The sequence below is a fragment of the Vespa mandarinia genome, chromosome 13 (genome assembly GCF_050613455.1).
Source record: "Vespa mandarinia isolate Hongniang chromosome 13, ASM5061345v1, whole genome shotgun sequence".
NCBI classification, from domain to species: Eukaryota; Metazoa; Arthropoda; class Insecta; order Hymenoptera; family Vespidae; genus Vespa; species Vespa mandarinia.
The window spans coordinates 1380001-1395000 of NC_140822.1; the positions used below are offsets into that span (position 1 = coordinate 1380001).

Here is a 15000-nt window from a genome sequence, read left to right on the forward strand (position 1 = left end):
TTGAGCATGAAAAAAGGCACAAAAATATTTTACCCATTCGATCGTGATTCTTATCGTTGCTATCTTGCATGTTGCGTTTTTTCCTTTTTTTTTTTTTTTTTTTTCTTTTTTTGCGTACAGGACGAACTCAAAAAAAAAGATTTAATATCGAAACTCGTCATTACTCTTTTTACTTTTTTGCTTTCTTTTTTTCTTTTTTTTCTTTTTTTTCTTTTTTCTTTCTTTCTTTCTTTCTTTCTTCAAACCGCTCAAAACTACACGGAACGACTAAGAACTTTGGAAATTCGTCTTATATATTTTTATATAAGATTTAACTAGGAAAATCAATGTGATCGAACCAATATAACGGTATATATATATATATATATATATATATATATATATATATATATATATTGGAAATCTCGATCGATAATTTATAAAGGATATAAATTGACGATTAATAATTAGTATTACAAATTACGTATATTGTATAATTAAAAATTGATTATATTTGTAAAAATTAATTCTCGTACGAACGAATTTCGCTGATTCGTTCTTCTATTTATTTATTTATTTATTTTGTTCTTTTTTCTTTTTGCGATACAATTCTAACATAAAAAAAAAAAAAAAGGGAATCAATGAGTTCTCGTTAATGAACGACACAGTATTAATCTAAAATTATAGATCCTTATAATGATCTTAATATTTAACCCTATTGTATAGTAGATCTTTCTGATATCGTATGTATAAAAAAAAAATTGACAGAACGAAAAAAAAAAAAAAAAGAAAAAGAAAAAAAAATATTTATATATAGATGTATGGAAACGAAAAAAAAAAAAAAAAAAAAAAAAAAAAAAAAGAAAGAAAAAAATAAGAAAAAAGCAAAATCCACGATCTGTGAAGAAAATTTGTGCTAAAAAAAAAAAAAAAAAAGAAAGAAGATAAAGAAGACGAAGAAGAGGAAAAGGAAGAGGAAGAAGAAGAAGAAGAAGAAGAAGAAGAAGAAGAAGATGAAGATAAAAAAACAAAAAAGAGAAAACAAGTATTGTGTAATAATTAAATCCCTAAAACGTCATACCTGAACGTGATTAGTATGAATTATATACATACATACATACATAGATTATAGAATATTATAAGAGTAATCTTATAACAATTTCTTTTCTTGATAAATAAATAATATTCTACCTTTATATATATATATATACACACACACACAAACAAACATACACACACACACATATATATATACATATATACGTGCGAGAGATAAATGTTTTGTCTTCTTTAACAGAAAAAAAAAAAAGAAAAGGAAAGAAAAGAAAAAGAAAAAGAAAAAAAAAAAGAAAAAAAGAAGAGAAAAGGAGAAAAAAATAAATAACAAAAAAAAAATGAAAAAAATCTTGCGAAAGAAAGAAAAAAGGAAAAAAAGGAAAAAAAAAGTAATAAATAAAAAGAAAAAAAAAAAAAAAAAAAAAAAACAAACCAAACGAACTAATCCCCGAAAGCACGAAACTTTAGCACGAATGTAGCACGAATAGAAAAAAATTTGTCATCTCTATCTGTTATATTTATATAATCTATTATATTGTATCCATCTGTTTATTTATTTATTTATTTATTTATTTATTTATTTATTTATTTATTTATCTATCTACTTGTTCATTTATTCGTTTATTTACACGCATATATATATATATCTACATAATACATCTATCTCTATCTCTCTTCCTCTCTCTCTCTCTCTCTCTCTCTCTCTCTCTCTCTCTCTCTCTCTCTCTCTCTCTCTCTCTTTCTCTCTCTCTCTCTCTTTAATTCGAACGAACTCTCGTCTATATTTTTTTTTCTATTTTAGCTCCCTTATCATCATTATATCGCGCCATTGTGCGACGTCGTTGCGTCTTCGTTAACAGCAGACTGAAGGAATTCCCATGCAACCTATGCCCAAGAACATACAGCAGCTTAAGGGCATTGAGATTTCATCAAAGCATCGAGTGTAATCGAGAACCAAGATTCGCCTGCGGATGGTGCGACTATCGAACACTTAGACGTGCCAATCTTCGAAGGCACATTCTACGCCATAGAAGAGACCTTCTCGATTAGACAATACAAATGGACGATTAGGCGATTTTTTTTCTTTTTTTGTCCTTCTAACGTCAGCTTTCCCATTCTTTATTTTACTTTCACATTTTCTCTTCTTCTCTTTTCTTATCTCTTTTCTTTTTCTTTTTTTCTTTTTTCTCTTCTTTTTCTTCCCTTCTTTGCTCTTTCATTAATTTTGAAAAAAGACTCGTACATATAATACCTGTCGAAAGCCACCGTATTTATGTTTTTTACTTTCTTTTTTTTGTTTTCGAGAGAGAGAGATACATATATATATATATATATATATATATATGTATATATATATATATATATATATATATATATATGGCGTTACACGGGGGAAGAGACGAAGGAGGAGGATTTATTTCTAACTCATTGTCAACTTTTTAAAATTGTTTTTCTTCTTACATCGTATCTTTTTTCCCCCCCCCTTTTTTTTTGTTTCACTTTTCCTCATTCATTCGTCATTCGAGACACATTTTACGATCTTTTTGCTTTTACTTTTTCAAAATTGCACATTCCATTTTCGTCGTTCTTACGTTTAGGGTGATTTTTTTTTTATATATCATATCTCTTTTCCTAGCTGTAAACGTTCAAGGGTTAATAATATTTTCATATCGTTCGATTGAAAAAGGGAGGGTGTCAATGTGTAGTAAGATAAGGGAGTAAGATTTATATATACATACATATATACATATATATATAGATGTATATATGTACGTGATCTTTAATAGAGAAATTAAATTTTTCTCTGTATGTATTCATTATGAATACATACATAGATAGTTATGTGCATATATACTTATACTACATATATACACATATATATATATATATATATTTATATTTATATGTGTATATGTATAACATTTATATATCGTCAAAAACTACTCCATTTTCGTAAAAGTTGAATAACACGATATACATATGCCTCTCTTGAACGTTTTACGAATTAATTACAATGTAATATACGTTTATGCATAATCGATATATTCCTATAATAAACTTATGCATTATTATCCTTATAGATCGCACCGATCGATCGTTGATCGATTATTGATTCGATTGAAATATATATATATATTAAAAATTATATATATTTCAATCAAATCAATAATGATCTAAATATATATATATATATATATATATATATATATATAAAATTAGATTTACCCTTAAGGTATATTGAATGTGACATAATGATTTAATCATTGAAGAAAAAGAAAACGTTCAAATATCCTTATTGTATTCGATATATCCACCATAATACCATTCCTCTCCATCCCCTGCCTCTCCCACCGTTGTTCACCCTTGACCCCAATGTTCATTTGTTTTTTTTTTTTTGATTTCTTAGATGATACCATAATCCAAGTAAAATGATAAAAGAAAATAGAGAGAAAGAGAGAGAAAGGGAGAGAGGGAACTACGTCCAACATATCTCGATTTAATTGTGTCAAATGGTGCCCATAAACAAAGAAACCCCATTGTTGTTTACTTCGAAATCGCGCACGAAATGAAAAAAAAAAAAAAAGAAAAGGAAAATAAATAAATAAATAAATAAATAAATAGGAAGAAAAAGGAAAATCAACAAATAAACGTCCTTGTTTTTCTTCGTGTGTTGTCTTTTTTTTTTTTCTCTCTTTTATTCTTTCTTTATTTTTGTTCTCTTTCTTTAGAAGGAACCTATCTTCTTTTTGATCGGCATAATGGAAGAAGAAGAAAGAAAAGCATTGCAACTTAAAATAACATAGATCTTTTCCATTTTCTACCTTTTATTTTCACAGGTTCTTATTACAGCTGCGAGTCATGCGGTAAAGGGTATAACACGCTTGGATCTTTAAAGTTTCACAAGAACGTCGAGTGCAGTAGGGAACCGAGCTTTGCTTGCACCTATTGTATCTACAAATCGAGAAGGAGGAGCAATCTTCACAGGCACATGAAGGTACATTCGATGATAGGCAGACGAAGAAGATGAATAAGAACCATAAATCAAGGACAGAACCAAAATGGAACACAACGTAACGCAACTACCAAGATCGTACGATTTATCACAGAGAAAGAGAAAGAGAGAGAGAGAGAGAGAGAGAGAGAGAGAGAGGAAGAGAGATTTCTGTTCGTGTGCATCTGTGTAACTCTACGTATGTATGCTGTGTGTATCTGCGTGTGCATCCGTGTGTGTGTGTGTGTGTGTGTTGTATATGTCTGTGTGTCTGTATGTCTGCTGTGTTATTACGTCGTCGATATTCGAAGATATATAAACCTTTTCTTTCAAAAACCTATACCCAACAACGCTTCGAAGTGATCCAATTTATTTGATCCTAACAATAAAAAAAAAAAAAAAAAAAGAAAAGAAAAAAAACGCACAAAAGAAAGAAGAGAAAAGCTCAAATCGAAAGTTGCCAATAAAATGAAAAGAACCTATATCCTAATAATTCAAAGGTATATTATAACCTTATATTCCAATTTCTAATCCTTAAGTCGACGCACGTCGAAATCGATCCTATCATTCGATCCTAATGAAAGAGAAAAATGAAAGAAAACACACACACATACACACACACACACAGGAAAAAAAAGAAAAAGAAAAAAGATCCAATTGAAATTTTGCCAATAAAGTGAAAAGATCTTATTGACACGCTATTCTACGTTTCTTTCTTCTTCGATTTGTCACCTGTTTTTATATGAAAAAAAAAAAAAACAAAAAACAAAAATAAATAAATAAATAAATTAATGAATGAATAAAAAATAAAAAGTAAAAGAGATAATAAAAAGAAATAATGAAGAATTGTGTACTACTAAACGACGTTAAACACTCGAGCATTATTACAATGTCTTTTTTTCTACTTTTTCAGGTGTTCGATGGAATTGAAATGGAAGATCTTAATCAGGATTACTCATCAGGAAATCATTGTCCTTTTTTATTAACCTTTTCAGAATATTGTGTCCTATTTCTTCTTTTTCTTCTTCTTCTACTTCTTTTTGATACTGATGCAATAAAAGAAAAAAATAAATAAATAATATATATATATATATATATATATATATATATGAATATTTTATAATAATATATATATATATATGAATATTTTATAATAATATATATATATATATGAATATTTTATAATAATATATATATATATATATATATGAATATTTTACAATAAAATATATATATATATATATATATATATACACTCTACTGATACATGTACAATCTGTGATCTGTTGTTGACAAAAAAAAATATTTACAGGTGTGGATATTTCTATTTCTTTTTTTTTTCTTTTTCTTTTTCTTTTTTTTTTATTTTCTTTTATTTTTTTTTTTTTTCCATTGGACAACCAATATTGTCCCTATACGTACATACATACATATATGTGTGTCTATGTGTATGTGTGTATAATTGTGTCACATTGTTAGTATGTATTGTTTTTTTATAAATACGTCCACTTTATAATCCTTATCATAATTATTTAAGGATATTCTAATATCCTTAAAAGGAAAATAATAAATAATAATAATATATTATTCAAAGGTAACGAGGTGAGATTGTTCGGAAAAAGAAAAGAGAAAAAGAAAAAAGAAAAAAAGAAAAAAAAATATGCGAATTCCTATCTCCATCCAGTTCAAGCCCCTTTATATATACCTCCAACCCTTATATATATCGGAAGGAGATAATTGATCCTAAAGATTCGACAAAAATTGAGAGACAGAGAGCAACGAATCAACATTAAAATAATTGGAAGCAGCTACGAGTATTCTGGGCTGTTTTTTTCTTTCCCTTTTCTTTTTCTTAATTGTTTTTTGTTATTTTTTTTTTTTTTTTTGCAAATGTCAATATTAAAGGGGGTTGGGAGAAAGGTTCGAAAGGAAAGAGAAAGAGAAAAAGAAAGAAAAAAAAGAGAGAGAAAACATCCGGGAGAAAAAAGACAAACAAGGAGAGAAAGGGAAAGAGAGAGAGAGAGAGAGAGAGAGAGAAGGGAGGGGGGAAAGAGGGGGAGAGAGAGAGAGAGAGAGAGGGAGCAGGAAAAATTATTAAAAAAAATGATCTAACCCAACTAAAGGAAAATATTTCTCGAAAAATTGCAGATCCGAAGAAGAAGAAGAAGACGACGACGACGACGACGATGACGACGACTACGCGGACGACGTTGAGATTCGATGATAAGAAATATGATAACGAAATTCCGGTTTCTATGCCATGGAGTATGAGGAGGAGGATGATGATGAGGAGGTCCGTCGAGGAGGAGGAAGAAACCGACGTACGGAGGAGACAGGAGGAGGACGAGGAGGAGGACGAGGCGAATGAGGAGGAGGAGGAGGAGGAGGAGGGGGAGGAGGAGGTGGCGGTCGAGGTCGAGGTGGATCATCATAATCATCATCTACATCATCATCTACGTCATCGTCATCATCATCATCATCATAGGATTTTGCCGTTCGCCGGATTGAAGATACCGAAGGCCTCCTCATTCAATTATATTGGAAAAAAGCCTGTTGGTCAATTTGCTTGTAACAGATGTGGAAGATCCTACATGAGAAAGGACTCGTTGCAACGTCACACCCATTGGGAATGCGGAAAGGAACCACAATTTCATTGTCCCTTCTGTCCTCAGCGTTGCAAAAGGAAGGCGCATTGGTTGAGGCACATACGACGACAACATTTTGAGAAGATCGGCGACATGGAGGCTCATTTATTGGCTTACACACCGAAATTAGAGATCGACTGAACGCGTCACCTTTTTTTCTTTCTTTTTTTCTTTCTTTCTTTCTTTCTTTCTTTCTTTTTTATCTTTTTTCTCTTTTTTTCTCTTGTTTCGCTTTTTTCTCTCTCACTCACTGTCTCTCTCTCTCTCTCTCTCTCACTCTCTCTCTCTCTCTCTCTCTCTCTCTCTTTCTCTCTCTCTCTTTGCAAAATAAGAAAGAAAGAAAGAAAGAAAAGATCATTCATTTTCTTCTTCCTCTTTTGTTTATTTCTTGGTTTTCTTTTTTTTCTTCTTCTTCTTCTTCTTTTTTTTTCTTTTTTTTTTTTTTGACGACAATAATCAATTTCGAAGTGACTTTTCCTTTGAAGTATCTATGGATGAGAGTGAAAGAAAAAAAAAAAAAAAGGATTTGAATTTGTTTCCTCCCCTTTCTTTTCTTCTCTTTTCTTGCTTTTTCTCCTTTTCTTTCTTTTTCTTTTTCTTTTCTTTTTTTTCACAAAGAAAACCTTACGTAATGATTCACGTAAACATCACGTAATTATTCGTAGCCTTTCGAAATAGCTCAACTATCTGTTTCTCTTCATTTTTTTCTTCGGCTGTGAATTACGCACACACACACACACACACACACACACACACACACACGGAGACAGACAGACAGACACAGACAAATCTGTAATCATCGAAAAATATTTTTTTGTTCTTCAAACACACTCTTATACTCTCGTTTTCTCTCTTTTTTCTTTTCGACAATCGATAGGGTTCGTTTGTTTGTTTGTTTGTTCGTTTGTTTGTTTGTTTGTTTTGTTTCGTCTATTCTTTTTTTTTACCCTGTTTTCTTTTTCTTTTTTTATTTATTTTTTTTTTTTTTAACTTCTTATTCTTTCTTTTCCTTTTTCCTCTTATCTCCGAGATAATTTCCAAGAGGTAAGATCAGATGTCTGTTCGTTCAGGAATTATCGACTATATATATATATATATATATATATATATATAATATATATATATAGTATTATATACTTACATACGTAGAAGAGAAGATGTCTCTTCGGAAAGGACTTTCGTTAGTTTCTTTTTTTCTTCTTCTTCTTCCTCTCTTTTTTTTTTCTTTTTCTTTTTTTAATCATAACCTTCTGTCTAACTCACAACAATATCAATTAGAAAAATTTGTCTGTCTTTTGATCGATCGTTTATCTCTCTCTTTTTTTTTTTGTTTCGTTCTCTTTACAAATGTCTCTGCACTCCTTATATGTATTGTTTTTCTATTTTTTTTTTTTTCCATTCTGCGTGTTTCGTTTCTTTTTATTCTCGATCTCTTCGCAACATTTTGTTTGTTTTTTTTTTTCCTACAGATCAAATCCATCGAATAATAATAATATTGTATTCTCGAACACCACCCACAATCCCGAGTGTATGTCCCGTTGAAAAAAAAAAAAAAAAAAAAAAAAAAAAAAAAAAAAAAAAAAATGGAAAAAAAATCAAAAAACAAAAAAAGACAAAAAAAGAAAAACAAAGGATTCTCGTGATAATTTTTTGTTGTTTTTCCCATCGAAAAATTGCGTCATTTTTTTTTTTCTTCGTTATATGTACTTATAACCCACGATGTGCCTTATATATCTACATATATTATTATTATTATTATACGTTAGCCATATTAATTTAATAGTAATTAAAGGCTTAAGAGTGCGATTTAGGAGGAAGGACATTTTTATTCCTGAACCTGACGAAAAAAAAAAAAAAAAAAAGAATAAGAAAAAAATAAGAAAAAAAGAAAAGCTGAAAAAAAAATAACCCAATCGGTATTACACGTTTTTAACACGTTTAACACTTACGAGAACCATAATTTTCTTTAAATATATGTGTTGTCGAAATATACATTGTCAAAGAGAACTTCGCTTGTAAGACTGATATTAGTTTAGCAAAAAAATTAAAAACAGTAAGAGGAAAAGTATATATACATATATAAATGTATATATATATATATATATATATATATATATATATATATATATGTACATATACCTATATTATTACACGACGTGAGTAACAACAATTGTAAGATCCTGGTGAAATAAGACATCTTTTACGTTTGGCAGAAATTAATAATAGTAGTAATAATAATAATAGTGATAATATTAAAAATAAAAAAAAATAATATTAATAATGATAATAAATAATAATAATAATAATAATAATAATAATAATAATAATAATAATAATAATAATAATAATAATAATAATAAAAGTTATACAAAATAATTGAGAACGATATGAGATGTCGTCCAACACTATAACAAAAAATGAAGTAAAATAAAAAAACAATAAAAAATATATACGTAGATATAGTCGACACCATGGATCTAAACTGTAAATCCCTTCACACGAAGTCGTGCATTAGCCACATTTAAAAATCCTCTCTTCCCCATAAAAAGAAAGAAAAGAAGAAAGTAAAAGAAGTGTCATGCACGTTTGATATAAACATATATGTACATGTATATGTATATATATATATACTTTTTTTTTTGTTATTTTGTCATGCAACCACGTATCTTTAAACAATAATTTTATTGTCTCTAACTAATGCCATTTTGTGATATATATATATATATATATATATATATATATATATATACATATATGTGTGTGTGTATATATATATATATATATATATTATTATTATTATTAATTATTAAGATTATATAAAACTCTAGTTTATAATTATAATACAATATATTGCCGAACAAAATTTCGATGGATCGAAATTCTTTTTATTTACTTACATACATACTTACTTACTTACTTACTTACTTACTTACTTATTTACTTACTTATTTATTTATTTATTTGTTTGTTTGTTTGTTTATATTTTTTTATTTTATTTTATTTCAATCCACTCTCACGTCGTCTCTCATTTCCCATCTCTTCCCCCACCCCCGCCTACCCCCACTCCCCTCGTCGCCATATAATTCTTCTCTCGAGCAGCATTGCGTAGATTATTATGTTTGTTTTTCTTTCTCTTTTATTTTTTTGTTTAATTTTCTTTTTCTTTTTTTTTTGATTTCTTTCCATCCCTCGTTCCTAATCTTTCGTTTTTTTTTTTTTTTTTTTTTATTAGAAGCATGAACTCGCGGGGAGGGGAGCGGAGAGAGAGGGAGAGAGAGAGAGAGAGAAAAAAAAAAGTAGCATGCGCACTAACTTTCCTCCGAGAGGGTATTTAAGATAAAAAAGAAAAAAAAAAAAAAAAAAAAAGAAAGAAAGTGAAAAGAATAAAAAAAATAAATAAATACAAAGTAAAAATAATAATAATAATAATAATAATAATAATAATAATAATAATAATAATGAAGTGAAGAATAAGAAGTAAAAAAAAGAAAAAAAAAACAAAAGAAAAAGAAAAAAAAAAAAAAGAAAAAAGACTTGTACATAGAAACACCATTATTGATTTTATTTCTATATCATCGCTTTAAAGCGCCAACGAAAGGAACAGCTTCTATAATAGAAAGAGTTATTGGAAAAAGGAAAAAAAAAAATTGGCGGTGATTTTCTGCTATTTTTTTTTTTTCACGTTTTTTTTTTTTCCTTTCTTTCCTTCCGTCTTAGCTCTCGCGTCTTCTGTCTTTTTTTTTTTTTTTTTTTTCCTTTAATAAATGAATTCATTTATTTTTCTTCATCTTTCGTCCTTGACAATTTTTTTTGTTTCTTCTCTCATAAAAGAAAAAGAAAAACTGTTTTTTTTTTTTTTTTTTTTTCATTTTCTCTCGAAAGCAGCAGTTCCTTTCTCACGATTGCGCTTTCTTATTACCACGCACTTTCCTCGTATGCGAAATTCATGGCTAGTTGCTTGGGGCTCGAAAGTATATAAGGATTTATTCGAAACACGCATTTATTCTCTTACTCTCTCTTTTTTTTTTCTCTTCTCCTTTCTTTCTTTCCTTTTCACTTTCTTATTTTCTTCCTTTCTTCTATCCTTTTTCTCTTCCATTTCTTCTTAATTTTTATTTTTTGTTTTTAATCTCTATCTCTATCTATCTATCTACCTATCTATCTATCTATCTATCTATCTCTTTCTCTTTCTATCTTTCTCTTTCCTTCTCTCTCTCTTTTTCTCTCTCTCCCTCTCTCTCTCTCTCTCTCTCTCTCTCTCAAAACGTTTGAAGCGTTTCGAAGTGCGCATGTTCACAAAATCGAGGACGAGGATCCAAAACGCATGGTTTTCTTTTTTCAATTTTTTTTCCCTCATTTTTTCTCGCATACATATATTTATATATATATATACATGTATATATATATATGTGTGTATGTGTGTGTATATATATTTTTTTTTAATTTGTATAAAATCCGTGTTCACGATCATCTCGTCCTCGAAAACGACGCAACCCTGTGATATGCCTTTGAAGATTGGCATGAAAAGATGTTGCCTGTAGTTGAGGCTCAAGCAAAATATATATACATACATAGAATATATATATATATATTTATATATATATATATATATATGTATTTCTCGCGTGTACATAAAATAACCCTTTCTCTAGACCCATCTCTTCAGGGGGCAGATTTCGGGGTGGAAGGATACGACGGAGCCGACTATCGAAGCTGCTGAGTTTATCAAAGTACAGACGAATAATAATTAAACGACAAAACTGGACAGAGATTTGGCGTATGTGAATGCGTAAATGAGTGTGCTTGTGTGGGTGCTAGTTCTTGTGTGTATGTGTGTGTGTGTGTCGATGCGTGTGTAATGTGTGCATTTATGTGTGAAAGAAGGAAAGAGAGAGAGAGAGAGAGAAAGAGACGAAGAGACAGCATCTGCGGTGTATTATGTATCTCACTTGGTAAAAAAAAAAAAAAATTACATTCTTACACAGAAAAAAAAATGATATAAAGAAAAAAGAAACAAAAAATACGATAAAAAAGATCAACAAAAACGAAAAAGAGACGCAGACATAGACAGTATCCCGATAATCGACCTGACAAAACAAACGCCTTAGAGAGATGAAGAAACGAAACGAAAGAAATGAAAGAAGAAAATAGAGAGAGAGAGAGAGAGAGAGAGAGAGAGAGAGAGAGAGAGAGCAAAAAGAAGGAACGAAAGAAAGACAGAAAGAAAGAAAGCTAAACGAAAGAAAAAAAGAATAGAAAAGAAAAGGAAACAAAAAAGGAAAAAAAAAAGAAAAAATAAATAAATAAAAGAAAAAGACAGAGAGACGGAAAAGAAAGATTCTCAGTCGGTCATCGAAGTCGTCCTGTTACTTAGATAAAACGAAATTAAAAAAAAAAAAAAAACACAACTAAAAAAGAACAAGAAACAATCAAAAAAAAAAAGCAAAAGAAAACGAACAAATAGACTGTACCCTTTTTTGATATCGTAAAAAAAAAAAAAAAAAAAAAAAAAAACAAACGAACGAACAAAACGAAACGAAACGGAACGAAACGGAACGAAACGGAACGAAATAGAAATACCATTATAGAAAAAAAAATATAAATAAATAAATAAATAAATAAATAAAAAAATAAAAAAAAAATAAAAATAAAAAAAAAAAAGCGTGGAACTCGAACTAATAAAGCCGACGATCGGTTTTTCTTGTTCCAGCAGCCGAGGACCTCAGCATTACTGGGCTTAAATGGGCAGCGGCATGGCAAAGATGGAGCGTTCCATCTATAATGTGGCGATCCGGCGCAGGACTTGGCAAAGGTTTTGGAACGGGTACGAGCAATCCCGAGGGTTTCAACTGTCCCGCATGCGGTAGGGTCTACAAGCTTAAGAGCAGTCTTAGGAATCATCAGAAATGGGAATGCGGAAAGGAACCACAGTTCCAATGTCCCCATTGCGTCTACAGGGCGAAGCAGAAGATGCATATCGCGCGGCATATGGAACGAATGCACAAGGAGAAGCTTTACAAGCAACAGGAGCTTGTCTAAGGGCTCGCCCTCGTCGACTTAAAGCCCTTTCTAATATTATTTTTAACGTCCAATCGAAAAAGGAAAGACGTTAAAGTCGACGAGCCTCGAAGAACGTTCATTCACCGACCAAGAAGAAGAAGAAACGATATAAAAATATTATTATTGACTAAGCTAATAGTAATAATGCGTGACCATTCGTCGCACCTATGCCGGTTGTCGAATAAGGGAAAAGAACGGTGGGGCCCTTTTTTCCCTTTTTTTTTTTTTCTTTCCTCCTCTTTTTTTTGTTTTTTTTTTTTTTTATACGGAGAAAAAAAAAAAAAGAAAAAGAAGGTCCTACCTACGAAACAACCAACTATCACCGCAACACGCCACCACCCTTTTCTCCGTCGACTCGATCTTGGATTCCGCTTTTTATCCTTTTTCTTTCATCTAGGGTATATTATCACATTGCTAGCTGTAATTGTATTATTATTAATTATTATTACTACCGTGATAACTTTTTTCTTTTTTTGTATTTTTTTTTTCTTCTTCTTTTTTTTCGACGACATTTTTTTTGTCTTTTTTTTCGTCTATGTATCTTTTTTAATTCTTCTTTTTTTTTTTTTTTTTTTACTTTCCTCGTTCCGTTTCGTTTCGTTTCCAACGAGATGTTTTATTCGCGCGTTAAATGAAAGAAACAAGTCCATCTCCCTAACTGGATGCGAGTCTCATTAAATGTCTTCTCTTTTCACGATCCTTTACGAGCTCGAATTATCCTTTTATGTTTAGGGGTTTGTGACCTTCGCGTATTTTTTAAGGTCCAGCGTCGTATCTCAGGTACCATGGATATATCCCTTCTGGTATCCATAACATATATACACGTGCATGCACGCACACACACACACACAGGCACACACACGCACGCACGCACGCATGCACGCTATATATGTATATATACATATATATAATATATATATATATATATATAGTCTGTCTGTGTGTATGCGCGCGTGTGCACGCGTATGTGTATGCGATCGAATTCTTTTGGAGAAAAAAAAAAAGAAGTAAAGAAAAAACAAAAGAAACTTACGTAAAAAGAAACAAATACGAAGCAATAGCGGATTCGAGCCCGAAGGGATTTGGGAAATTAATTTTTAGTGTGGTGAGAAAAGAGAAAAAAGGAAAAAAAAAAAAGATGAAGAAGATATTGAAAGAAAATGATCTTAGAAGATCTTCGGACTCGCATCAAGTGGGACTTAGACCGTTCCGGGTAAATACCGGAGCTCTTCCATAGCAACCATTCTGGTCACACTGGTTCCATATTTTTAAACGAACGTTGCCGTGCGCGTGTGGCTTACTGGGGACAAATCGAAAATAACTAGACTAAACCTCATTCAGATGTTTCGGAGTCGAAGAGAGTCCTGTTGGTGAGGTTTTGAACGCAAGATTAAAGCAAACAAACAAAAAGAAAAAAAAAAGAAAAACACAAAATACACACAAAAAAAAAAGAGAGAGAGAGAGAGAGAAAAAGTATTTTTGAGGAAAGACAGAGAGGTGATACAGACAAACAGAGATAGAGATAGATAGAGATAGATAAATAGATATATAGACGGATAGAGAGAGAGAGAGAGAGAGAGAGAGAGAGAGAGAAATAGTCGCCAATCGACCCGGCAAAAAAAAAAAGAAAAGAAAAAAAAATCGTGCAGAAAAAAATATATACATGCACATATGTATATTTTTTTTTTTATTTTTTAATTTTTATTTTTTATTTTTTATTTTTTATTTTTTATTTTTTTTTACACACGACGCGTCGATCCTCGATCGATCTATCGTAATGCGATGATCGACCATTCCGTTCCTTTCTACTGTGATCTCACTTATGTCACACGAAATACATAAGTAATATGTATATCAAGAATGATAATGATATTAGAAGAAAAAGAATGAAAGAAAGAAAAGCAAGAAAAAAGAAAAAATATATATATATATATATATCAATGCAAAATAGACTCGGATCGATGCGTCGTCCAAAGCATAATTTATTTATGCCATTATATCTTCTATGCTTTTTATATGATATTTTACAATTTAAGAGAATCTTTTTTTTCTTTTTCTTTTTTTTTTTTATTTTTTATTCCGGAGCTTTCCTCCCTCTTCGTCTCGAGGCCCAACAACCCACCCCCCCAAAAAAAAACAGATAAAAAGACTTTTTTTATTATTTTTCCTTCGGAGTTGAGGGAGCGACAGACTAGAGAGAAAGAGAGAGAGAGAAAGAGAGAGAGAGAAAGAGAGAGAGAGAAAGAGAGAGAAAGATAAATAGACAGA

General features: G+C 30.3%; 1 protein-coding gene across 1 annotated transcript in view; it reads left to right on the forward strand.

The window, feature by feature from the left end:
- Positions 1–262, forward strand: part of LOC146872571 (zinc finger protein 131-like) — an 825-nt gene extending 563 nt beyond the window's left edge. Inside the window, exon 1 of the mRNA XM_085660947.1 lies at positions 1–262. This exon is cut by the window's left edge and continues 563 nt beyond it. Coding sequence (XP_085517073.1) covers positions 1–47 — 47 coding nt within the window. The 3' untranslated portion in view covers positions 48–262.
- The last annotated feature ends 14738 nt before the right edge of the window (positions 263–15000 follow it).